Below are 27083 nucleotides of genomic sequence, written 5' to 3'. Positions count from 1 at the left end.
AGTGTTAATGGTATTCCAAAACGTTGTCGTCTGTGCTCTACTGAGCGCGTTGTCTAGTGTCCAATATAGATGAATTTAGGTATACACACAGCAACAATTCCATTCTCACCACCACCCCAGTGAGACCGCCGTCGTGTGGTTTTACCCCAGTGAGACCACCATCGTGTGGTTTTACCCCAGTGAGACCACCGTCGTGTGGTTTTACCTCAGTGCTATCGCTGTTTTTGCAAGCAGGAATCTTCCTCACAGCCTTCTCCAGCTCCGTCATCATGCCTTTATAGAACACCACGAACGTCAGCCTGATGAAAGACGGGAGAAAGTGAAAGTACAAAAAACAAAACTGGTGTTTTAAGCATTACTTTAAACTTTAGCTATTGAAAAATAGCAGACCTACAAGCTCGTAGCACGGCACCGAGTACCGCGCTACGAGCTTGTAGGTCTGCTATTTTTTTTTAATCGTGAAAATGTGGCGCAAATCTTTATATATATTATTTTTTTAGCTCAAATCTTCGCTCCTGGAATAGCATATTTTCAGATGGAGGTCGGCATGCAGCCAAATACAGATAATTTTGGGGGTCCTTGACATGAAAATGTTTGAGAACGACTGACATAGAAACATGGGTTTTTCAATAAAACAGTCATGATTTTGAAGGCATTTGTAGAATCGTCAACAGGTCTAAATGGGTTGAAAGAGGTCAGGTTCTCATTTTGGGTTGTGAGCGCTGGAAGCCCGGCCTTTTATATTATGTCTGCGGTGGACATTATGAGACTCATGGAACAAAAAACAGAAGTAGTGTCTGTATTTTTCCCTCCATAGTAGGCTGTATAGACTGTATTAAAGCGAGACTGCATGACGAAACACATCTTTCACCAGCTGAAGTTGGATATAGCCTCTGTCGGGTGGAAAGGGAAACCTTGTATGTAAAAAATTATAAACCTCTACTTTCCAGGAAATGGTAAAAAATAACCTGTGTTCTAATGTATACAAAGTACTGTTGTTAATACTTTTAATTGGAAAATTATTTCTAAAACCCACAAAACCCACAGACTTAAACACTTTCAAAGTGGCATCCCTTTATATAGGCAAAGAATTTTTGAAATCTTCCAAAAATAACAAAAATAGTCGATCTACAAGCTCACAGATTGTTGTGATGCAAGCTTGTAGATCTGCTAGCTACTTGAGCACGATACTATAATACAGGGGTTTTCAACCGGTGGTCCGCGGGCCCCTGGTGGTCCGCGGAGGTACTGCTGGTGGTCCGCAGCCAGGCATTCAGAAAAGTTATATTTTTGCCTTTTTTTTTCTTTACTTTTTTTTTTACCTTTCTAATATATAATATAAAACTTATTTGCACTCTTTTTACTTGTTTGTAAATAATAATAACTTAAGTCGAATCTAACATTTCAAAAAGTCAAGTGCTCAAGGTGTCAAATAAACCAAACAAAAAGCTGACGGTGTCATCAGCTGCCAGCGGAACAACCATCCTGCTCTTCCATCCAAAAGTCTCACATAATACGTGACGTATTCACTATTCAATGTGCAACTTCTCAGTCTATCGTTGCCGAAAAGGCAGAGCTACAAGCTCACAACGCGATCTCTGTCAGGGAATGTTCCCGTTTTAATCAATGAAGGGTGGCTCCACTGCCCACGTTGTGTTGCGTTGCGTGACTGCATTAAAATTACCCCGGTTGGCCGGTTCGTTTTTTGACGCACACGACGGAGGCGCAACGCGCCCGGTGGAGCCCCGGTGTGAGCTTGTAGATTGGCTATTTTTGGTGCGTGACACCGTCGTACGAATCGATGATGTATACATTACGCTTTTAAAGTGACGGTACACAATGAACAGTTCCCTCTGTATGTTAGAAAGGTACTGTATATAAGGCCCTAGTAAAATGTAGTGCAGGTTGTAGGTTGGTTAAAATAAAGAGAAGATTATTAAAATAGAATAAGATAAAAATATATTTTCTGTGTGTGTGTGTGTGTGTGTGTGTGTGTGTGGGGGGGGGGGGGGGTTGTCAGAAACAAACCTACTGTGACTGTCAAATGCAAATGTGTCTTCAGTGTTTGGGTGATTAACTGAAATGAATTATTATTTTGAAACTTATTTTGAGTCCTGCTTAGTACAAGTAAAAAACACTTTAGTAAAACTTTTGATAATAAAATACTTTGAAACATAGTTTTTTTGTCCAGCTCATGAATGTAGCCTGTGATAGTGTGATTAGTGAGTAACAAGTAAGAAGAAAACAAAATAGCAGACCTACAAGCTCGTAGCACGGCACCGAGTACCGCGCTACGAGCTTGTAGGTCTGCTATTTTTTTTAAATCGTGAAAATGTGGCGCAAATCTTTATATATATTATTCTTTTAGCTCAAATCTTCGCTCCTGGAATAGCATATTTTCAGATGGAGGTCGGCATGCAGCCAAATACAGATAATTTTGGGGGTCCTTGACATGAAAATGTTTGAGAACGACTGACATAGAAACATGGGTTTTTCAATAAAACAGTCATGATTTTGAAGGCATTTGTAGAATCGTCAACAGGTCTAAATGGGTTGAAAGAGGTCAGGTTCTCATTTTGGGTTGTGAGCGCTGGAAGCCCGGCCTTTTATATTATGTCTGCGGTGGACATTATGAGACTCATGGAACATAAACAGAAGTAGTGTCTGTATTTTTCCCTCCATAGTAGGCTGTATAGACTGTATTAAAGCGAGACTGCATGACGAAACACATCTTTGACCAGCTGAAGTTGGATATAGCCTCTGTCGGGTGGAAAGGGAAACCTTGTATGTAAAAAATTATAAACCTCTACTTTCCAGGAAATGGTAAAAAATAACCTGTGTTCTAATGTATACAAAGTACTGTTGTTAATACTTTTAATTGGAAAATTATTTCTAAAACCCACAAAACCCACAGACTGTTGCCTGATAATGAGAGAGAGAGAGACAGAGATAGAGAGAAAGAGAGAGAGAGAGAGAGGGGGGGGGGGGAGTTGCAACACTTAGTTCACACTACAGTGTACAGTATGTGGACCATGGTGACATTGATCAATTATTGATTAAAAAAGCTTCTAATATATTATTTATGCCCCCAAATCTATAAAATATAAATCCCATACTATTAAAGGGACACTTCACCCTTTTTGCTAAAAAAATATATGTTAATGACATTTAGGAGCTTTAGAACACTTTCCTGGCGGTCTTTATGTGTGTAATATGTGGTTTTAGATATTTTAGATTGTATCAGTGAGCCCAGTGTCTCTGATGTCATGGACACTGGGATCACTTACTTCCTGGACTACATGTGTACTCAGTAAGACAGACCTCCCCTATCCACAAGGAGGAGCAGTGCACCAAAGTATTTTGGGAATTGTAGTCCAGGAAGGAAGTGAGACCAGTGTCCATGACATCAGAGACACTGGGCTCACTGCTACAATCTAAAATATCTAAAACCACATATTACACACATAAAGACCCCCGGGAAAGTGTTCTAAAGCTTCTAAACGTCATTAACATATATTTTTTTGCAAAAAGGGTGAAGTGTCCCTTTAAGGCAACCGGCCGGTTCCACGCGCTGCACAAGGTGCCCTTTTTTCACTTGAGCACCTGCCCCTCTAAATGTCACTGCCACTGAGGTAACTGGGGATATAAACAGGGTGATAAAGTCGAGGTTCTGTACCTGCTGAGAGTGGGCCAGGTTTTGGCCCACCCGTCTTTAGGTGCGTGAATGAGTTCGGGGATGCCCTCTCCGGCTATCTCCTCCACGGCCTTCAGAACATCGTCCGTGTGCTCCAGGTAGATACTAGAAGAGACAGAAAGAGGAGGACATCTTCAGCAGATCTGTGTTTACAGGTTTATCAGGCCCTCGCAGAATTCATTCATCATCACGTTATAATAGATCTCGGAGGAATGTTAATTCCTGAGAGATTTAATCTATAATAAATCAGTAAGTGGGCTAGTGTTCTACATCACAAATCAGCGTTTGCAGAATTACAGTACATTTCAAGCACAACTCAATACAAAGACTGTTAACTGAGAGTGGACGACCCAGTAAAGCATTACACTTGTTTACAAGAGGGTCCACCTTGTTCAATTCATCAAAACATTTAGAGACGTACAAATAGACACTTCTGTATACCGGTAGTCAAAGAACAGAACATGAATACATCATAAAGGAAGTAAAAAAGGGAAAATAAACATATACAGTGAGGGGAAAAAGGGGAAAACAGTTGCTTGTACCCTATGCTTTGTTTTCTTGTTAATCTATGATGTATACATACATCCAGCAATGCAACTGTAACTACTGTATGTATTATTGTATGCACTAAAACAATCACACCCGTGTGAAGTGAGTGGTGCAACTCCGTGTGGGGGTGTGTGTGTGTGTGTGTGTGTGTGTGGGGGGGGGGGGGGGGGGGGGGGTGGCGGAAGTTCCAGACCCACAGGAACGCACCAGCCCGATTCCGGCGAGCCACCCTGTGTCCGAAATGGTTGAGAAATGACAAGAGTTACGGTGTGGGGATCCCTCTACTGTACTGTAAACAACCATGCTGTTTTCGTGCTCAGACACCCACCCACCCAGCCAGCCACACACATAGCTTCGTAAGGGATTGGTTGCACCACTCAAAAATGTACTTGGGAGTATTGTCATGGCTGAAAAGGATGGGCCACTAGGTGGCATGACACAATTATCATTCAAATCATTCGTATTCTTACAAACTTATAAAACCCCCCTTGAACTCAACACATATTTGTGCTATGTAGCATTATAACTTGCAACTTTTGTGGACAATGTCATTCGGTGGTGGGTATCCTCTGATACAGATATACTGGTAGATTAGAAAACACACCTGAGCAGAGTCTTAAGGCCCTCGTTAAATTTGGTTCCTCGCTCTCTCTCCCCGCCGGCGGTCACCCACTCTTGGCCCAGGAAACGCCGTGCCAGGGATGCTACGGCGGGAGAAAAAAAAATCAATCGTGGTAAAATTAACAGTCCGAGCAGAAGAGCAGAAGATTAGACAAGTGGATTTAGATAAGTGGATTTAGCTGAGGTAATAGCATGTGGTATATGATAATACTGTAAGTGGATTTAGCAGCATGTGGCCGTGTGATGCTGACCGGTCTGCTCTCTGAAGGCGCTGGGGTTCCCTCCTCTCTCCGCCACTGTGGAGAGCAGCCGGGAGAGACACAGCGCTGTGCTCAGACAGGGCACCGTGCTGTGGAAGTTCAGCAGGTACTGAAAACTGTCCCTAAAGAAAGCACAAACAAGTCCATCATTACTGCGATACTAATGTATCGTATTCGCACCGAGACGGAGATCTCTCTCCCTGTGTGTGTGTTCTCTGAAACAGGCTCACACAGCTGGACTGCAGAGTGTGTGGTGCTTACACAACGTATCGTTCATCAGTTTCAGTTCAACTCTGGCAGCGTGCCAGGCAGGCAGTGAAATTTGATTTAATTACTAAGCACATCAATTACTCGCCATGTAAAAAAGACCTTTAGACAGAAAAATCCAAGTATTGCAGCCATTTACTAATCTCTACTAGTCTAAACAACGCTGATGATTTGTTGATGATGTATTGATATACAGTATAGTATCAATGCATGATTAATGGCATCGCAAAACTCTGATGCTGGCCTACGAAGCAACCAAAGGTATGGCACCGGACCCCATATCTTCAAAGTCTGATCCAACCCTACGACCTGACTCCGCCAGCTGGTGGCAGCAGTGAGTTCCTCCTCCTGCTCCCATCTGGTCCCTCTCGGGCAGAGACGATGCACTCCGGACCATTTCTGACCGGAGAGATATGTGGCCGCATGCGGTCGCTATAGAGGCGGGATCAACGCGATACTGATGACGTATCGAAGCGCTGCCACAGTGGAAATGTAAACACAACCTAACAGGACTACAACTCCAAATTATTATGGAGATATCATCCTTTTTGTCCCGCTGCTTCCGGTTTATCGTTTATGCGTGAGAGAGCCCAGATCCAGGCAGGAGGAACTTGGGAACTCAGTACTGCCGCAATCTGGCGGAGTCAGGTTAACAACCCCCTTCCCTGCTCGCTCAGATCAGCCAACACAGGGAGGCAGGCAGATCATTCACTAGAACAACGCTCCACACGTCCCAGACTCTTCTTCCTTCTGGCGCCAAAGCTACGGCATGAACTTCGCAATCAGAACTACAGACTCACTCCCAATCTTCCGCAGTAGTCTGAAAACTCACCTCTTCGGACTCCATCTTAGCCTGTAGCACTTAGCCTCGACGACCTCACAGGCATATGCAAAGGCTAAATTTATGTAATTTACATAGCATTTTATGTAGACATATCACTCTATAATGTATATAGCTTCACTGTCTGTACATATATTATACTGTTAGACAGATGCTAGGTGCTTAGCTTGCTTATGATTCTTGATGACTATTTGAATGTATTTGATGTATTACCATGTGTTGTTCTTTGCTTACCGTATAAATCACTCTGGATTAAGAGCGTCTGCCCAAATGCCTAAATTGTAAATTGCATTCATTCCATGTATGTATGCCATGGAATGTATGCTTGTAAGACCAGGTACAGTACATGCTACATAATCCTCTCGACTTCAAACCTTCATCACTCACTTTATAAGCTGCTCCAGGGTCTGTTCAAACCTTCATCCCTCACTTTATAAGCTGCTCCAGGGTCTGTTCAAACCTTCATCACTCACTTTATAAGCTGCTCCAGGGTCTGTTCAAACCTTCATCCCTCACTTTATAAGCTGCTCCAGCGTCCGTTCAAACCTTCATCCCTCACTTTATAAGCTGCTCCAGGGTCTGTTCAAACCTTCATCCCTCACTTTATAAGCTGCTCCAGGGTCTGTTCAAACCTTCATCCCTCACTTTATAAGCTGCTCCAGGGTCCGTTCAAACCTTCATCCCTCACTTTATAAGCTGCTCCAGGGTCTGTTCAAAACTTCATCCCTCACTTTATAAGCTGCTCCAGGGTCTGTTCAAAACTTCATCCCTCACTTTATAAGCTGCTCCAGGGTCTGTTCAAACCTTCATCCCTCACTTTATAAGCTGCTCCAGGGTCCGTTCAATCCGTCCAGACAGCACTCCCAGAGCAGTCTTCAGTAAGCTCCGCTGGCCTGGCTGGGAAAACCCAGACCTGAGAGAGAGAGAGACAGACACACACACACACACACACACACACACACACACACACACACACACACACACACCATTGATAAATAGTAAATACACTATCTGCTGTCTGGAAGAAACCACCAAAATGTTCATTTTTCAAGATAAGAAAAAGCATCCCGCTCAAGTGGAGTTAGGAGGTTTTTGTCAAAGCGCTTTTTTTTCTTTTTGCGGACCTCGCCTTTATTAAAAAAAAAGAAGAAAAACTCTAAAAATTGAGTTAAATGAGTATGCTCATTTAAATGAACACAACTCCAATGCTATAATGTGACCGACCAGTACGTCTCCTCACCAGCTGAACGTGGTGTTGAGGATCTGCAGGAGCAGCCGGTAGGCCGAGGACAGCAGCTGATGCTCCTGATCGTCTGTAGACGGCCCGTCTACAGACGTTCCGTCGTAAAAAGCCTAATTTCAAAAGCCAAAAAAAAAAACTTAATAAATGAGAACATTGAATCAAACGTTTTCCTGAAAAACTCTGGGAGGCTTTAAATAAATTAGGGTATAGCAATAAACTTCAAACCAAATCCTCAAACTTCTCCATTATTTCAAGCGGCTCCATTATCACAGACAAACAAATTGTAGCAAACAGTTTTAATAATTTCTTCACTAACATTGCCACCCAGTTGTTTAATAAACTCCCCCCACATTCAGGCCTGTACGGTGCTGAACACATCAAAACCCACTATTCTAAATTAGGGGCCCAACAAGACTCCTTTTCAATACAACCAGTAGTAAACGAAGAGGTGTTGAAAAAACTCATGGCCCTTCAGCCAAACAAGGCCACCTGGCTATGATAATATCCCCAGCAGATTCCTCAGAGACGCTGCTGTCTCCATAGCTCCAATCATAGCCCACATAACAAATCTATCTATCAGCCAATGCTATGTCCCAAAGGAACTAAAGATGGCACGAGTAATCCCCCTATTTAAAAAGGGAAGCAAATTAGATACAGGGAACTACCGCCCCGTATCCATCCTGAGTTCTACATCTAAGGTCATAGAGAGATTAATTTATGAACCGATCAACAGCTACCTAAACGAACGCAACCTTCTGTTCGAGTTCCTGCAGTCTGGATTCAGAACATCCCACTCCACTGACACCTGCCTATTGTACTTAAATGACTACATCAAGCGTGAGGTAGATTCGGGCAAGTACTGTGGCATGGTCATGCTGGACCTCCAAAAAGTGTTTGACACTGTTAACCACTCAATCCTACTTGACAAACTGGAGGCGATAGGATTTACTAGTACATCAGTACGCTGGATGAAATCCTACCTTGAGGGAAGAGAACAAATGGTGGACATAAATGGAACCTTGTCCTCCCCCCTCTCAGTGAACTGTGGGGTGCATACTAGGGCCGCTATTATTTTTATTATAAATTAACGACATGAGTGCTGCCTGTAATTGTAAATTGTTCCTGTTTGCAGACGACTCAGCACTCCTGATTTCGGGAGAACACAAAACACAGGTTGAGGAGGCACTCAGCTCAGAACTCACCAATATCCGAACATGGCTTACAGATAACAAACTCTCATTGCATCTAGGTAAAACAGATTCTATCCTTTTTGGGTCCAAACATTTCCTTAATAGGGTAAATGCAAAGGATTTTAAGGTCAGTATTGATGACATAGTAATCACTAGCAAAGAAGAAGTTACTTATCTGGGCTGTATCCTGCACAATAAACTGACGGGTGAAGGCATGGCAACAAGAGCGATCAAAAAAGTTAATCAAATAACAAGATTCTTGTGCAGAATCTCCTCATTTGTTAACAAGACGGCTCTCAGGACACTAGCTGGAGCTCTCATTCAGCCCTTATTTGACTATGCATGCACCTGCTGGTATTCCAACATCTCAATATCACAAAAAAATAAGATCCAAACCTCCCAAAACAAACTAATCAGACTTTTACTATAGGATTAGAGCCCATGGCCCACCTCTGTGCAACACAATTTGATAGCATAGGTTGGCTCAGTGTTTACCTCAAAAAGGTGAGCAGCAAAAGGTGAGCAACTCCCACAGCCCCCCCCCCCCCCCCCCCCATTTTATGTTTTATTAATGTATTTCTATTCCAACCTGTACATATAGATTTAGTGTGTTTGAGAAACGTATTGTTTGTTGTCACAGTTGTCATTGTGAATGAATGCATGGGACCCGAATGGAAACAAGGTCTTTCTTCGGTGCCGTCCTTTTGGACCAATGCTGTGCTTGACTGTACCCTGTACTGTTTGCATCTTATTGTCTAATAAAATTATCAATCAATCAATCAATCAATCAATCAATCAAAAGTCGTTGTTAGAGAGCAGGGTCTGTTATCATAAATGCAGAATATAAATGAATACGAGTTTCTAATAATACAAAGAAACGACAGTGGCACAGCGCCACCACGCCAACACTATTTTTAGTAGTTAAGCAAGTGCTTTTTGATCGATTGAGCAGATGCCTTCGCACACACACACGGACGCACATGATACAGGTGCTGTGGTACTTTTAAACCCCCAGCACACACACACACACACACACACACACACACACACACACTACCCCCGCGCGCTGTGCGTAAATGTAAAATTGTATGATATCGTTACGTCACGTTGTAGTATTGTTTTGTAGTCATCAGGCAGGAACAATCAAACGGAACTTCCTTTTCCCTCAAACCGGAAGAATAACAAAACAAGCTCTCGTAGCCTGTAGCTTTTATTGAGAAAAATCGTGTTTGAGGGAAAAGGAAGTTGCGGAAGATTGATGACTACAAAACAATACTAGAACATGACGTTCTACAGACAGAGACAGACACAGAGGAGACACCCGCCTGAAAGACACAAACCATGAAGAACAGAGAGACAGACACAGAGGAGACACCCGCCTGCAAGACACAAACCATGAAGAACAGAGAGACAGACACAGAGGAGACACCCGCCTGCAAGACACAAACCATGAAGAACAGAGAGACAGACACAGAGGAGACACCCGCCTGCAAGACACAAACCATGAAGAACAGAGAGACAGACACAGAGGAGACACCCGCCTGAAAGACACAAACCATGAAGAACAGAGAGACAGACACAGAGGAGACACCCGCCTGAAAGACACAAACCATGAAGAACAGAGAGACAGACACAGAGGAGACACCCGCCTGAAAGACACAAACCATGAAGAACAGAGACAGACACAGAGGAGACACCCGCCTGAAAGACACAAACCATGAAGAACGGAGAGACAGACACAGAGGAGACACCCGCCTGCGAGACAAACAAACCATGACTACACAATCCACATCACCGCCTTAACCCATTTAGGACTGAGGTTCAGTCCTGTCTGTGTTTTGACACACACACACACACACACACACACACACACACATACACACACACATTGTGGTGACTGACTTGTGTGCCTTGTCGTTCTGACTCCACAGTTCCACTTTGTTCTGGACATCGTCAGCCAGAAGAGGCAGGAGGTTGATGGCGATTCCCATTCCATCATCCTCATCCAGGTTGTAAAGCATACAGGCAGGGAGGAGCGAGGAGCTGTGACACAGACACAAGGAAGCTCATTAGGGACTGGCCCTCACAGCTGTGACACAGACACAAGGAAGCTCATTAGGGACTGGCCCTCACAGCTGTGACACAGACACAAGGAAGCTCATTAGGGACTGGCCCTCACAGCTGTGACACAGACACAAGGAAGCTCATTAGGGACTGGCCCTCACAGCAATATCAATGATCTAAACCACTGCTTTTCAACCTTTTTCATTATTGTCTCCACCAGGCCGAAGGCATGGGGAGAGAGTATGTTTTGCACTCCGTCCGTCCGTCCGTCCGTCCGTCCGTGTGTGTGTGTGTCCGTCCGTGACCAGCTAATCTCGGCCACCGTTAACCCGGTCGATGCCAAATTTTGCACACACACTCCCTGGATGCCAACGATGAACCTCTGCCCCAAACTTTCCAGAATGGCCTGTTATAGCGCCACCAGGAGGCCGCTTTGTGCAAAACAGGTTTTTGCACAGCACACCTACAGATTTTGTCCAAACATCACGCAAATTGGTACACAGTCTCTCTAGAGCCATTCAACCAAACCGGTCTTTCAGATTTCTCACACTCCATCCTGATTGGTTAAGATTGGCTTCCAAAGTTCACAGGAGTGCTCAGTTTCAAACAAAATGCTGCAAATCATGAACACATCGCGTGATTTCCGTGACATTGTGCACCCACATTCCCACTAGGCCGAAGACGAAATGCCACATGAACAATTTCAACTCAGCCTCAAGGTGGCGCTATAACTGGCCGAAAAGTGTTTTTACCTCTAACTGCACGGATCTGTGGATAACCTGGTGGAGACCTGTGCCCAGAAGGGCACTTTTTCTAGTTTATTCTGCACTAGAGCCATGGACCACCATGTGATGAGATTTAGCCTCTAAACTTTAAATATTTTGTTGAAATGAAATCAAAAGGACCCTTATGTATCGGTCCATTTGGTTTCATTTTACGCTCTCAAGAGTTAAAGATCTACAGTATAAGGGTCCATTGGGTTACCAACTCTCCATCAGTTAGCTGGGGACCACCTGGAATCCCTTCAAGGAGACGAGGATCACTGGTGGTCCCCGGCCCACTGGTCGAAAACCACTGATCTAAACCAGTGCTCCACCATTATCAACCCATTTAATTTCAGGGACCCCAATGTTGATATTGTTGTGGACTAACTTTCTGTGGTTTGGAGGCGAGGAATGATGCCACAACAAGGGTTTTCAGTAGCAGGCTATTTACTGGCAGAACGGCAGACAAACAGTGTACTTCCAACAGGTTGGCACAATAATAACAGGACTTCATAGGTCGGCAATAATACAGCAGCAGTACAGGTAAACTCACACTACTACTGTCTCTTTGGTGGGTGAGTCAGTCCGTGGTGGTCGGGTGGAGACGGAGGATTATTCACTCGGTACATCTACACTCATTGAACACCGGAACATAACTGACTTAAACCAGGCGGGCTGAACATAATACCCAGAACTCTCTGAGGCTGAGAGCCAATAGCAACAGATTACGTCTAGTAAAGACACACATCATAGGCTGTGGGCAATGTTGTAGCAGGGCATAGAATGGCAGTTGTTCCCGCGTTATAATATGCATAATTAGGCCACACAGACCCTCATTTGAAACAAATTTGTTTATCTCTAGGACCCCAATTCTACACTGTAAAATGTTAATTGTTAGGTTACAGGTGAGGACCAGGTTGGCCATCTCGTCATAGTACAGAGCAGCAGCCTCAGGAGAGTTTTCACTGCACGATTTCACCAGCTCCAACAAGGCTGTCACCTACATGGGAAACAATATATAGTTGTATACTGTGGACACTGAGCGGACACCAACACAAGGCAGTGTTCAAACTGGGCCGGCACGGCCGTTTATTATAGTCAGATGCACTTTTCCGTGCGTGGCGTCAAAGGTATAACTCAAATGTCAATTATAACAAAAAACTCTGCCTCTTCTCTGGCGGGGGGGGGGGGGTTTGGGTAGGGATCTCTTCCCTACCGGGCTTAGTGTGCCACTAGTACTACCTCACTCTGTCCCCGGGTTTTGACAGGGCTGTCAATACTCTCCTGGGGAGGAGGAAGTGTCATCACTGTTCATTCGTCCGGGGTAGCGGGTTACCTACAGGAGGAGAACAGGCGTTTTAGTTTCAGTGTTCAGGTATAAGGTATATGTCTGGTGTGGTGTGAGAGGGTGAGGTGTCGCTTACCGCCAGGCATCTCTGAACTGTCCCTGTCAGCTGTCAGTGGGGAAATGAGAGCAGGGGCAGACATCGCTTCCTTTTTAGCCTGGCGTGGGCGCGTGCACTTGGCCTTGGGCCAATAGGCGCACTTGGCCTTGAGCCAACAGAGAGGCTGGGTAGTAAGTCTGGTCGATGACGAGGCAGAGTGGGCGTGTCCCCCTTGGCCGTGCTCTGCCTCCTCCCCACTGGCTGTCTGGGCTCTTACCTGGCGGGTGGTTGCCTAGCGACACCCCACATATCCTCCCCCCAAGCTTGTCGGTGCCACCGGAAGCTTCAGTTTCCTCTTCTCCCTCGTATCGTCTGGACAAGGCGTCCGCGTGAGCGATGGTTCTCCCCGGCCGGTGTTCTACGTCGAAGCAGTAGTCCTGCAATTCCAGGAACCATCTGGTCACTCGGTCGTTCCGATCCTTATTTCTGGCCATCCATTTCAAGGGGGCGTGGTCGGTAATGACCGTGAAGCGCCGGCCCCATAGATAGTACCGGAGGTGATGGATGGCCCACTTCACCGCCAGGCACTCCTTTTCCACGGTGGCGTAGTTTCGCTCGTGTTTCTTCAGCTTCCTGCTGATGTAGGTGACTGGGTGCTCTTCCTCGTCTATGCGCTGTGACAGCACCGCTCCTATTCCCGTCCCTGAGGCGTCTGTGTGCAATATGAAGGGCCTACCGAAGTCAGGCGCCTTGAGCACCGGCTCATCACAGAGCGCCTCTTTCAGAACGCGAAACGCTCCCTCCGCTTCGGGGGTCCAGGTGACGTGGAGCGGGAGGGTTTTTTTTGTCAGGTCGTAGAGCGGCGCTGCAATGGTAGCAAAGTCTTTAATAAATTTCTGATAATACGCTATTAGTCCCATAAATGACTTCACCTGTTTTTTGGTGCCCGGGCGGGGCCAATCCCGGAGCCGCTCCACTTTCCTCTGCTGGGGTTTCACACAGCCTCGGCCCACTGTAAAGCCGAGATAGTCAGTCTCTCTTGAGCCAACGTGGCACTTTTTAGCGTTGGCCGTCAGTCTCGCCTCTCTCAGGGCCCCTAGTACATTTTCCAAATGTTGCAAGTGCAACCCCCAGGTGGCGCTGTGGATTATAACATCATCCAGATATGCTGCAGAATATTTCCTATGTGGTCTTAGGACGCGGTCCATTAATCTCTGAAATGTTGCGGGAGCGCCATGGACACCAAACGGGAGGACAGTGTATTGAAAGAGGCCGTCTGGGGTGGAAAACGCGGTCTTGGGTTTGGCTCGCTCAGTGAGGGGAATTTGCCAGTACCCTTTTGTCAAATCAAGGGTGCTTATGAACCTTGCGGGGCCGAGCCGCTCAATTAATTCATCAGATCTAGCCATGGGGTATGCGTCAAAGGCAGAGATCTCGTTTAGTTTGCGAAAATCATTGCAGAACCTTAGAGAGCCATCTGGCTTTGGGACAATTACAATGGGACTGGCCCAGGGGCTATGGGACTCTTCTATCACTCCTAATTTTAGCATTTTTCCTACCTCTTCTTTAATCGCTATGCGCCTGGCCTCAGGTACACGATAGGGCCGCTGGCGAATAGTTTTCCCTGCAGTGGTTTCTATATCGTGCTTAATTAGGTGCGTTCGCCCAGGGATCTCCGAGAATACGTCACTATTCCGATTGAGGAGCTCTTTTACGTCCTGCCGCTGGGACGGGGACAGGTCCTCCCCCGTGGGGACCGCGGCCGTGGGAGGAGGAGAGAGAGCCGTTAATAGGACAGAGGACGGCACGGGACCGGGGGCTTTCCACTTTTTCAGGATATTCACGTGGTAGATTTGTTGGCCTTTTCGCCGGCCGGGTTGTTTTACTCTGTAATTTACAGGTCCTATTCTCGCTTCGATCTCATATGGTCCTCTCCATTTAGCTAGAAACTTGCACTCGCTGCTGGGCACTAAAACAAGGACCTGTTCTCCCACCTGGAATTCTCGGACACGCGCCCCTCGGTTGTAGGTGCGTGCCTGGTCTCGTTGTGCGCGCTCCATGTGCTCGCGCACCATAGGCCAAACCTTGCGGGCGCGCGCCTGCAGCTTGTCCACGTGCTCAATGACAGAGCGGTGTGGGGAGGGCTGTGTTTCCCAGGTCTCCTTGGCAACGTCTAACAGGCCTCGCGGTCTCCGCCCATACACCAGTTCAAACGGTGAGAAGCCTGTCGACGCCTGGGGAACCTCTCGGATAGAAAACAAGACATACGGGATTAATTGGTCCCAATCCCTCCCATCAATGTCCACTAGCTTCCGCAGCATTTTCTTCAGGGTTTGGTTGAAGCGTTCGACAAGACCGTCTGTTTGCGGGTGGTACGGTGATGTGCGAATACGCTTCACTTTTAGCCATTTATAGAGCGTGGACATTACTCGGGACATGAAGCATGTGCCTTGATCAGTTAAAATTTCGTCTGCAATGCCAACCCGGCTAAATAACATCAGAAGCTTGTGTGATACTGTTTTAGCAGTGGCCGAGCGTAGTGGGATGGCCTCGGGGTAGCGGGTGGCATAATCAACTATAACCAATATGTATCTGTGTCCACGAGCTGACTTTGGCAATGGGCCAACAATATCCATCGCTAGCCGTGCGAATGGGGTTTCAATAATGGGTAGTGGGATAAGAGGGTTGCGATAGGTAGGCTTAGGAGCGTTTATTTGGCAGACTTCACAACTCTGACAAAAATCATCTACAGCCTTCTTTATCCCAGGCCAGTAAAAGCGATCCAATATTCGATCGTATGTCTTTTGACAGCCCAAGTGTGCTCCCAACTGGTGAGAGTGTGCAAGATGTAGGACACGGGTGATATACTGCTTTGGAACCAACAGTTGCTCTATTTCCTCGTCTCTCTTATTTTTCGTGACTCTATACAATAACCCATTGTGCACGATAAAGTGGGGACAGTTTAAAACACTCACCCCGTCCTGTTTCTTTCCTTCTACGACGAAGACGTGCATTCGGGCCATTTCCAAGTTCGGGTCAGCCCACTGGGCCGTGGCGAATTCTCCCTGCCGGGTCGGGCCTGCATGCTCCGCTATGGGGTCCAGTGTCGCTCAAAGAGCGAGCAGTCGGTTCCGATTAACAGGGGAACGGGTAGATTGGGAACTACACCTGCCGTTACTGTGGCACTGCCTTTCGTGGTCTGCACATGTATCTGGCAGACCGGGTAGTGCCGTTGGTCTCCGTGCACGCAGCTTACTGGTATCGAGTCGCTCTCCAACGGGCCTGCGTATTCAGCGTGGACCAGTGTGACGACACTACCTGAATCGAGCAGCGCCTGGCTGTCAACGCCGTTGATTTTGACAGGCATGTTGGCGTGGCCACGGGAAGCGGTGCCGGTATGGAGGCAGGCCTGGGGACCGTCGGTGCTGCTGGCCGAGGGCATCAAGACATCCGCCCTGCCTGGGCACGCCCATGAAAGGTGGTCGTCCTGGCCGCATACGTAGCAGCGCCTGCCCGGGGGTCGGCCGCCTCTATCTGGGGCGGAGGTGCGCTGTCCACCTCGGGGTGGTGAGCGACCCGAGGGTGGGCCTCGTCGTCTGTCGCGGCCGCCGCGCTCCTCGCCGCTCTGCTTCGGGTTCGGGGCCTCCGTTTTTGCTCCTCTCGTCATTTCAACTATTGCCTGGTGGTTCTCTAGTAGACCTATAAGCTCGTCTACTGACGCGGGGCTGACTTGGGACGCGTATAGTCGGGCATCTGGCGGTAACCCTCTGATGCATCGGTCAATAACTAGCCTGTCTACGGTCGGGAGGTCGCCGGGGCTCGTTAACCAGCTGTGCGTCACGCGTAACAGCGCGGCCACCTGAGCGCGCGCCGATTGTTTTGGGTTATATGCCCAATTGTGATATCGCTGTGCCCGAGCGGGGAGACTCAATCCTTGACGGGCGAGAATGGCGTTTTTCAGTCTCTGAAAGTCTCGTGACTCGGCTAGGGACAGATCTCTCCATGCTTGCTGGGCCTCCCCAGTGAGGAACGGTGCCAGAATACCAGCCCACTCAGCGACTGGCCACCGCTCTCGGGCTGCTGTGCGCTCGAACAGCTCGACATATGCTTCAATAGCATCGTCGGGGGATAGTTTGGTAAAGACTTCGCTTGGGCTTTTTGCCGCGGGGCCGCCTCTCGGGCGAAGTGGCGCACTAGCTCATTTACTGCGGCGTGCAGGTTGTTTTGGCTCTGTAGGAGCGCGTCAATAGCTTGAGCCTGCTCCATTTAAGCGGAGAGGTTGGTGTGGCTCGGTGTAACCCACAGGTTCTCCACCAAATGTGGACACTGAGCGGACACCAACACAAGGCAGTGTTCAAACTGGGCCGGCACGGCCGTTTATTATAGTCAGATGCACTTTTCCGTGCGTGGCGTCAAAGGTATAACTCAAATGTCAATTATAACAAAAAACTCCGCCTCTTCTCTGGCGGGGGGGGGGGGTTTGGGTAGGGATCTCTTCCCTACCGGGCTTAGTGCGCCACTAGTACTACCTCACTCTGTCCCCGGGTTTTGACAGGGCTGTCAATACTCTCCTGGGGAGGAGGAAGTGTCATCACTGTTCATTCGTCCGGGGTAGCGGGTTACCTACAGGAGGAGAACAGGCGTTTTAGTTTCAGTGTTCAGGTATAAGGTATATTATGTCTGGTGTGGTGTGAGAGGGTGAGGTGTCGCTTACCGCCAGGCATCTCCGAACTGTCCCTGTCAGCTGTCAGTGGGGAAATGAGAGCAGGGGCAGACATCGCTTCCTTTTTAGCCTGGCGTGGGCGCGTGCACTTGGCCTTGGGCCAATAGGCGCACTTGGCCTTGAGCCAACAGAGAGGCTGGGTAGTAAGTCTGGTCGATGACGAGGCCGAGTGGGCGTGTCCCCCTTGGCCGTGCTCTGCCTCCTCCCCACTGGCTGTCTGGGCTCTTACCTGGCGGGTGGTTGCCTAGCGACACCCCACAATACATAGAAACACTAGCGGTGAAATAATTCATGCAACCATTGATTAGTGGGGCGGCTGTGGCTCAGGAGGTAGAGCAGGTCGTCCAATGATCCCTGGGGCGGTGGTTCGAATCCCGGCTCCTTCTGTCCACATGTCGAGGTGTCCTTGGGCAAGACACAGAACCCTACATTGCCTCCAATGAGTTGGTCGGTGTGAGCTTGCCACCATTGGTGTGTGAATGTTGGAAGTGAGGACGCTGATGTCGAATGTTCGCTGCTTCACCTCCCAATGTATGAATGAATGAACCATTGTAAAGCGCTTTGAGCACTTGGAAAAGTGCTATGAAAATGCAATTCATTATTAGTGACTAATCGACAAACATAGCAAACCTGACTGCACATCACATATAGCCAAATTTATATTCCAGGGGCAATCAGAGTAGGACAATATATTCAAGGTAAAGTAGATACAGCATCATCGTCAAAAAGATACTGTAGATACCGTAACAACATAGTAACTAATATATGAGGCAAGTTGATCTAATTTCATACATGTAGTTTCCAGTCATTTCTGTATGACTGAGGTGTGTACAACGTAAACAAAATGGTTCAATTTCTCCCTACCTTGAGCCAAGCCGCAGATATGGTCTTCTATGCCATCCAACACCAAGGAAACACTGTCCTGACTGCTGCTGCGGGCAGAGGACCTGTTGAACAATTAACCTCATTACTAAACAACAACACTTCCCAGGAGGGTCTCTGGGTGTGTACTGTCGGCCTATGCAGAGAGTAAAATAGGGTGCATTTCTTTTGGCATCCCAAAACGCAGTTTATAGTTAAGGGACGCAATAAAACAAAGTCCTCTGCATCCATGGGATGCACTACTATACTGTTTTTTATTATAGTTTATTTTGCTAGCTTTAATTATTATAATAATTTCTTCTTCTGTTTTCTACATGAATATAACCACATTATAACCATATAAACTGAAATGGGAGTTAATTGCTGCAATTTGTAAAAAGGGCAAAATATGACTCCTAACGTCGTTGAAGTGGGACTCATGAAATGACCCTGGGACTCTTTACATTGAAAACCTATTTACATCACTGCCTATGTGTAAATGCTGAGTGATTGTTATGGTCTGTGGAATGCTTACGTTGCCGCTCCCTTGCTCTTAATGCGAATCTGCGAGGCAAGTAGCACTGGAGGAAGAATGCACAGTTCCAGTTCTAACTTCTTACGAAGGTCGTTCACCACCTGCCACAAGGGGACACATTCTTAACACTTCATCAACGCGCACTTCTTAGTTAATTGTATTCTTATTAGCTGGAGGTTTCTATTGAGGTGATGTGGGTGCAGAATTATACTCTGAACAATGATTTGAAGTTGTGACCTCATATGCATCAGGGCCAGAGATGGAGTGCAGGATGAACTTGACAACCACAGGGAGGTCCTCCAGCTGTACTGCTGCCAAGGTGGCCATAACTGCTGTACGAACCTGATGTTGGGCACAACATAAGTTAGTCTACTCTACACGGCCAAAATGTATGTGTGTGTGTGTGTGTGTGCGTGCGCAATGTTTTGTATTTCTTTCTGAGATTTGTCTCATTGCCCGTCTCATTTTGCTCTGTTGTGAAAGAGTGGGGGGGGGGGGGGGGGGCGGGGCAGTGATGATATGTAAAAAGATTACATTATACTGGATCTGTCGTCATGATCTTAGGGCTTGGCGATAGGACTTAAAATAAATATCAAGATTATTTCAACCTACAGTATAAGTATTATGTGTTGTGCAAAAAAATTGCATCTTAATTATTCAATTAACGATAAATTAGAAAGATTACGTCAGTTAAGAGGTTCTAAATGTCGGTTTCACAATTCACTGAAAATACGTATTTTCAGTGAATTGTCCAGCATTACATGGATGGATAACATTGTCAAAGGTATGTGCATCTTACCTCAGTCAGTAATGAGACACTGAGGTTCAAACTAGAGAGGGCATCCAGGATAGGGACGGTCAACTGGATGTTCTCCTGCAGTAAAGAACTAGAACACACAGAGAGATAGGGACGGCCAACTGTGTGTTCTCCTGCAGTAAAGAACTAGAACACACAGAGAGATAGGGACGGTCAACTGGGTGTTCACCTGCAGTAAAGAACTAGAACACACAGAGAGATAGGGACGGTCAACTGGGTGTTCTCCTGCAGTAAAGAACTAGAACACACAGAGAGATAGGGACGGTCAACTGTGTGTTCTCCTGCAGTAAAGAACTAAAGAGAACACACAGAGAGATAGGGACAGTCAACTGGGTGTTCTCCTGCAGTAAAGAACTAGAACACACAGAGAGATAGGGACGGTCAACTGGGTGTTCACCTGCAGTAAAGAACTAAAGAGAACACACAGAGAGATAGGGACGGTCAACTGGGTGTTCTCCTGCAGTAAAGAACTAGAACACACAGAGAGATAGGGACGGTCAACTGGGTGTTCTCCTGCAGTAAAGAACTATAGAACACACAGAGAGATAGAAGAGACATGGGACTGGGAATTGTTCTCCGTCCGTCAGAAGTACCATCATCATTTATTTAAATCACGACCATGTTCACATGGTATAGAGCACAACTTCATAAATAGACAGTACATAACAATATTAGACGTAGCAAACGGCATGGCATACAATATTTGAGCAAGAGGAAGAACGTTTTGTCAGAAAAGCACACAATTTACAAATAACTTTGGGCTTATCAGATTGCAGTAATAACTTTATGTGGATAAGTTAAATAATACTTTGGCAGGTATTTTTGTCTAATATTCATAATGCTAATACTTTTGCACTCAAACAGAAAGTGGAACTCATCCCCAAATTGGTTGTAGATAAATTGCATAAACTCTGGCTTCGTCCCAGCCCTTTATATCTGCCAGTAACCTTTGGAATTCTCGTGCTATTCACTCTAAAATTTACAAATGGCCTGTCTGTACTTATGTCTGTCTGTAATACTGTCTGTAATATGTTTTTCACATAGCAGGAACTCTAAATAAATCTCATATGATATCATACCACATATTGCACTGCACTGTACTTACTGTAACAAGCTTAATCATATCTCTCTGTGGTGCAACTGTTCTTATCACCAACACCATCCCGTTCCCTTAAAAACCTCATGACACAGCTGTACTTCCAACTTTAACGTCACTGTGATGCAGCTGTACTTATCGCCACCATCCCGGGGCTTAAAGGGATAGTTCAGATTTTTTTAACTTAAGTTGTATGAAATACTTGCCTTTATATAGTGGTTGCAACTGTATTAATTGATTGCCCGAGTCCCGTGGTGGGAGTTCTGCTCTGGTTTTAGTGAATATTAAGTAGTTCCGGTCATTTTGTGGGGGGGCACTGGGGCCACGCAGTAAAAGTAAATTAATCCACAAAACGAACGTAATTTGTATTGTTGACCTATTTCTAAAATATTAGCGCGACATTCGTTCAACTTTGACCCCTCCATAACATGGAACTATTTATTGGGCGTAGTGATATGGACACAAAAAACATAGTTTTTTTCAAAGTTGCACTAATATTTTAGAAATAGGTCAACAATACAAATGACGTTAGTTTTGTGGATTAATTAACTTGTACTGCGTGGCCCCCAGGACCCCCCACAAAATGACCGGAACTACTTGATATTTCACCAAAACCAGAGCAGAACTCCCACCACGGGACTCGGGCAATCAGTTAATACAGTTGCAACCGCTATATTAATGGAAAGTATTTCATACAACTTAAGTTCAAAAAATCTGAACTATCCCTTTAACAGCATTAGTGACACTTACTTGAGATCCTTGGCGATGTCATTGTGCTGGGAGTCTTCCAGAATCTCAGGCAGGCTGGTGATTATGTCATGCTGGATCTCCACGGGCGCCACGGAGACCAGCTGCATGAGCTTAGCGGACAGTTCCTACATGATCAAACAGAGAGAGCGCAAGTACAAATAAGGCCGCTTAGGGCAATGTGGAATGAATGAGCATGATGAGATGAGATAAATAATGGCTGACAGAGAAGGTGAAAGTAAACTTTTGCTACAACCAACTAGTCAGAAATGGTTACCGTGCTGTCCTTTACTCTGTCTAGCCATTTAAGCTGGTTGATTATGACATGTGGAATATTAAGTCCATCTTCTGCACTGTAGGGGACACAGAACAAGATGACAGCATATAATAATATATAAGATTATCTTGTATACTGCAGTGCAATGCAGTATATAATATAAAATTAAAATACATTTGTAATACTGTTACATTTGACAGAGTAAAACTGTGGTCACACACAATACTGACCTGTTAAACATGAATTCAGGGAGTTTCTCAAACAATACATTGATGATTAAAGTCTACAAGGAAGAATATTTAGATGGATTAGGAATCTGTGTTGCAGTTGAAATCTCTGTTCTAGTTTATACAGTAGTACACATGTCCATGGATGGATATCAAACAGCAGGCAACAATTCATCATATTGATATCCTTATAATCCTACTAATGCAAATGTCTTGCCGTCTCTGCCAACCAGTCACATAATTTGTACCTGTAGCATTTCAATCCCCAACAGCATACGTAGCAGACTCTCTTGGAACGAACTGACAGATCTAAAACACAGGAGGAAAAAAAATGAGCTGACTGGTCTTGCATTCTAGCATTATGGCATAAATATAAGTCATTATTCTAGGAGCCTTCTCCCAGTTAGATGTGTGCATTGTTTAATAATAGAAGAAAACAAGCCATGGTGCTGAAACACATTTGTGTCACGTTGACGTCCTGAATTGAAATACATATTGAAGGACATACGGTAACATAATGTGTTCTTTTTTTTTGGAGCTGTGCACTCGGCAAGTTTTGTTGTACTATTAGTCTTTGACTGAAGTTGTGCTCGCATTATTTCTTTCTGGTTTGTTTGTTTTATAATACTTAGAGTCAGGCAACCGAGGAACACAAGGAAGGAGGCAATTCCTAAACTTCTCAGGATCCTCAATATAGGACTCCATTCCAGTGACGAACTCTTGGATAATCTGTAAGGGAATGAATAGTTTGTAACTTCAAGGCAGTTCGTTGTTCTCCTCTTAAAATTGTCTTGTCTCCAGCCCAGTGTTCATACTCACACCAGGGTACCTCTGACTTTTAAGTAGTTGTTGCTGTATCCGTTTTTGGAACACTACTTGGTCAACGGCTGGTGGGGGGGAAAAAACGAAGGTAGGCCTACCAATCAATAAGCAGTGATGCTAATAGGGTGCATTTTGCATCCCAAAATGCAGATTATTGATAATGGACCCATCCGTGGACCTTTCTGGGGCTCCCATGGACGCACTACTGTACTCAGCACTGTACTGTAATGTGGTGCTATTTAATTTACTTTATGTTTGCATATACTTTGCACTGTTGTTTGCACAACACTTTGCAATTGTCAGATTTAGAATTGTGTTTATTTATTTCAGATAAATTTTCAACATGAATATAACCATATTATAATAACCATATAAGATGAAATGGGAGTTAAAATGCTGCAAATTTGTAAAAAATGTCAAAATATTACTCCTAATGTGGTTGAAGTGGGACTCATAAAAGACCACGCCTAGATCCCGGGACCCATTACATTGAAAACCTATTTACATCACTGAACAAGTTATAGGTATAATTCTATGAGAACATTTTGATCACTTTTCCCAGGCGTTTCTCAACATGAGCTGGTTGGATTGGATGTTCTTACCAATCTCGTTGGATGCTCCTCCTTGTCTCAAGTCTCAACATGAGCTGGTTGGATTGGATGTGCTTACCAATCTCGTTGGATGCTCCTCCTTGTCTCAAGCTGACACCAGCCTCTTGCAGGAAGACACCAAATACAGAGTCATTTGTTTCTTCTTGAACCGCAGCCTTGGACAGACGACTACTGGCACGACTCTTCTTTGATTCTGGAAGAGCGGATATAGGAAGCAGAACATGACAGTGCAACTGACTACTGACACCAGATATATAATGTATAAATATTATACTGTATAAACATACTACTGGATATGTCATGCAGCGTTGCAGCACTTTCGCCTTTATCCACAGACGGCCCGGGTCGCTTCCTGCGCATCATCTGGGGGAAGAGATTTGACCAAAAACCGGTCCGAAAAACATGCTGGTGCTATAACAGGTAACATATGCAGCCAGCTTGTGGAGGTCTGTCTTGTGTCAGGTCCAAATATGGAGTGCTGTGAGGTCAGAACAGGCCAGCTCCATATATGGGCACACACACACACACACACACACACACACACACACACACACACACACACACACACACTTGGTGCATTCATAGATAGATATTGAAATATATATATAAATGCTGCTACAGTACATGTTTGCACTGTAGTAAAAAAAAGCTGCATTTGATGGAGGAGGGAAGTGTTACTGAAACGATGTTGGTGCTTCTTGCACTTCCTTTTTTATACATATTCTCCAATGCATTTGGAATTATTGTGTTGGAATGTATGTTACTGTAAGAAATATATTTTTTAACTTTAATTAATCGGCTCATAATATCGGCTATCGGCTTTTTGATTGTCCACTAATCGGTGATCGGATATATCGGCCAAAAACCATATCGGTCGATCAGTGCTATATGGACCATGAGCTAGGATCTATCCAAAATCCTGCAGTCATTGGTCAAAAACCATGTTTAAATTGTACCCAGGCTGTCAGAAAACCATGTTGCTGGGTGGTGGTAAACCTACCTACCGACTACTCAGTGAAGAGATGCATCCTAATCCAAAACCCTTGACCATGGTGTAGCCTTGATACAACATGTCAACATGACAGAGAGATGACCCATCACCATGACCATCGTCCTATGATTCAAGGCTAAACCATGGTGTTATCATTTCAACTTTCAAGTAAAGTGTACACTGTTGACTGTCTGTACAAATGAAATAAAATGTAGTAATGCACACATGCGCATAATCACACATGAATGAAATCTAGGTAATAATATCACAGCCATTCCAGGGCTAGTGGTACGTGGTACCTGCAGCAGTGTTAGTAGCAAGATGTTTTGATTATGCCAACTAATGACAAACTGATGTGGGTTTAAAATGACAATATAAAATCAGATGTCACACTACGTCTTGTTCCAGTTTAGATGTTTATCAACAGAATGACAAAGTGGAACTTACTGTAGGCCTATGTAGTGTTTACAGGTTAACATAGACGAGACGACACCGGACGACACAGAACAGCAGTCAGGATCAAATTCACAACACGACTCCCCGCGCCGTGACGTCGCTCCCCTCAGCCTCAGGGATCTACACACCAGTGTCAACAGCGTGCTCAAACTTCCACGTGAATTAAAATATAATAGCTGAAATTAAAGTGTCTACAGCTATAGACCGTCGGACAAACCGTTGTGGAGAATATACTTGACAATTAAGAACTAAAACATATTCCACACGCACGCCGGAATAATGGAAAGATATGATAGCGCTCTTGAATTCACAGTTGTTGACGTTCCTTGAAGTGTACATCGGGTTGCCATGTCTCCATATTATAAGCGACTTCGGGCTTGTTTTTCTGTAAAGTTGCTTGTACTCAGTACAAGCAACTTTACAGAAAAACAAGCCCGAAGTGTGTGTACTGTATTGTAATACAATATTATTGGTATTTGGTAGATTTATTTTGGAGGGGGGCTTATTTGTAGTTACATGTGTATACATTTGCTTATTTGGGCTTGCTTCCTAATGTTTTAAATGTTGTTAAAGTAATAATAAGCAGGCACCCCCAAATTGGGCTATTTGTCTGTAGTGCTTTGCAGACCCCCATCTGAAAATGTTTTGTACCCAAAAACCAGATTTGTGTTGTTAAAAATATATATATTCTAAATCCCCCCCCCCCCCCCCCCCCATTCTACAAGCCCACAGATTGGTCAAATAGAGAAAGTGATCCATCCATCCATGTGCCTTTCTTTTGCCCTTGTTTTCATAGACCTGGATGCTTTCATTAGCAAATTCTGGCAACACTGGTTGTACCACCCACTTGATACCTCCTCCTTTACCACACTGTCAAAAGCAGATGACAGTGAACTTGAAGTACAGTAGAGAGACAGAACACTCACCCATCACTTCACTTCACAGGGAGATCAGCTTCAACGAGGAGGAAAGACACTATAGGCTACGCACCTTAAGACAGCGAATAAATCACAAAAAAATACAATGGCTGCTAATTTCCACGACCTAACCGCCAATCTCGTAAACAGAGAGGCGTTTAATTTCTCCTCCCTCCAGGGCGAAGTTGTACTCATTGAGAACGTCGCGTCTCTCTGAGGTACGACCACCAGGGATTACACCCAGATGAACGAGCTCCACGGGAAGTTCTCGGGCAAGGTGCTTGTGATCCTGGGAGTTCCCTGCAACCACTGGCACAGAGACCAGAAAAGAGAACACAACAGAGTGAGAGGGGGCATAATTGGCACACGGCCGTGCACAGCTGCCCGGCCCGCCATAAAGAATACAAAACAACGTCAACAACACTACAGTGGCGCACACACAGCAGCCCGACCTTCAGAACACAATAGAAGACAATAAAGACAGACTATAGACAGTCTTTACCATTAGCAGCCAGCAGCAGTTCGGCACATTCGTCAATAAATAAAACAACCCGTGCTGACACTACTCTGATAGCTGACCGGAGACGGAGACATGCATGCGTCCCGCGCGTAAAGCTAAACCAGAAACTATCCTTATTGTTTGGGGATACAGTGTGTGCTACTTCTGTTACTTCTCTGACAAACAGTTCAACTTCTTATCTTCAGCCAGTCAATTAGTGGGACACAGACAGAGACACCAAAATGTGGAACGCCCTACCAACAGTCATTAAGACATGTGAATCCCTTGACTCCTTCAAAACCGCTCTCAAAGGGCACCTACGGATGGCTGCAATTCGAAACTGGCCTCTGTAAAATCTGAATCCCCCCACCCCCCACCCCATTTCCCTCACTGTATATTGTATATTTTCCCAGTGCTTGTATATTTTCCCTTTTTTGCTTCCCATATGATGAATTCCTGTTCTGTTCTTTAGCTACATAGAAATGTCTATTTGTATGTCTCTAAATGGTTGTATGTCTTTAAATGTTTTGATGAATTGAACAATGTGGACCCTGTTGTAAACAAGTGTAATGCTTAATTGGGTCGTCCACTCACAGTTGACAGTCTTTGTATTGAGTTTGTGCTTA

The 27083-nt window shown here is 45.3% G+C and overlaps 1 protein-coding gene across 1 annotated transcript in view; it reads right to left on the bottom strand.

Annotated features, from left to right (window-relative positions):
* LOC310853546 (Fanconi anemia group D2 protein-like) overlaps positions 1-25342 on the bottom strand; it is a 31105-nt gene extending 5763 nt beyond the window's left edge. The window contains exons 1-29 of the mRNA XM_083757927.1: positions 25033-25342; positions 23882-23957; positions 23653-23787; positions 22981-23048; positions 22790-22890; positions 22410-22470; positions 22165-22217; positions 21935-22010; positions 21661-21785; positions 19797-19884; positions 19235-19339; positions 18998-19098; positions 18466-18548; positions 17715-17845; positions 16057-16737; positions 14569-15121; positions 13040-13743; positions 12397-12493; positions 12182-12197; positions 10568-10708; positions 10330-10366; positions 10168-10206; positions 10006-10044; positions 7473-7585; positions 7050-7145; positions 5116-5246; positions 4848-4947; positions 3677-3799; positions 206-299 (exon numbers count right to left, since the gene is read on the bottom strand). Of these exons, the coding sequence (XP_083614053.1) occupies positions 206-299; positions 3677-3799; positions 4848-4947; positions 5116-5246; positions 7050-7145; positions 7473-7585; positions 10006-10044; positions 10168-10206; positions 10330-10366; positions 10568-10708; positions 12182-12197; positions 12397-12493; positions 13040-13743; positions 14569-15121; positions 16057-16737; positions 17715-17845; positions 18466-18548; positions 18998-19098; positions 19235-19339; positions 19797-19884; positions 21661-21785; positions 21935-22010; positions 22165-22217; positions 22410-22470; positions 22790-22890; positions 22981-23048; positions 23653-23787; positions 23882-23957 (4167 nt within the window). The 5' untranslated portion in view covers positions 25033-25342. The remainder of the gene's footprint in view (positions 1-205; positions 300-3676; positions 3800-4847; positions 4948-5115; positions 5247-7049; positions 7146-7472; positions 7586-10005; positions 10045-10167; positions 10207-10329; positions 10367-10567; positions 10709-12181; positions 12198-12396; positions 12494-13039; positions 13744-14568; positions 15122-16056; positions 16738-17714; positions 17846-18465; positions 18549-18997; positions 19099-19234; positions 19340-19796; positions 19885-21660; positions 21786-21934; positions 22011-22164; positions 22218-22409; positions 22471-22789; positions 22891-22980; positions 23049-23652; positions 23788-23881; positions 23958-25032) is intronic.
* Positions 25343-27083: the final 1741 nt, after the last annotated feature.

This window comes from Protomyctophum parallelum (genome assembly GCF_964188405.1).
Source record: "Protomyctophum parallelum genome assembly, chromosome: 22".
Classification (NCBI taxonomy): domain Eukaryota; kingdom Metazoa; phylum Chordata; class Actinopteri; order Myctophiformes; family Myctophidae; genus Protomyctophum; species Protomyctophum parallelum.
Note: the sequence above shows the minus strand (reverse complement) of the source record. Positions and strands in the feature narration are given on the sequence as shown.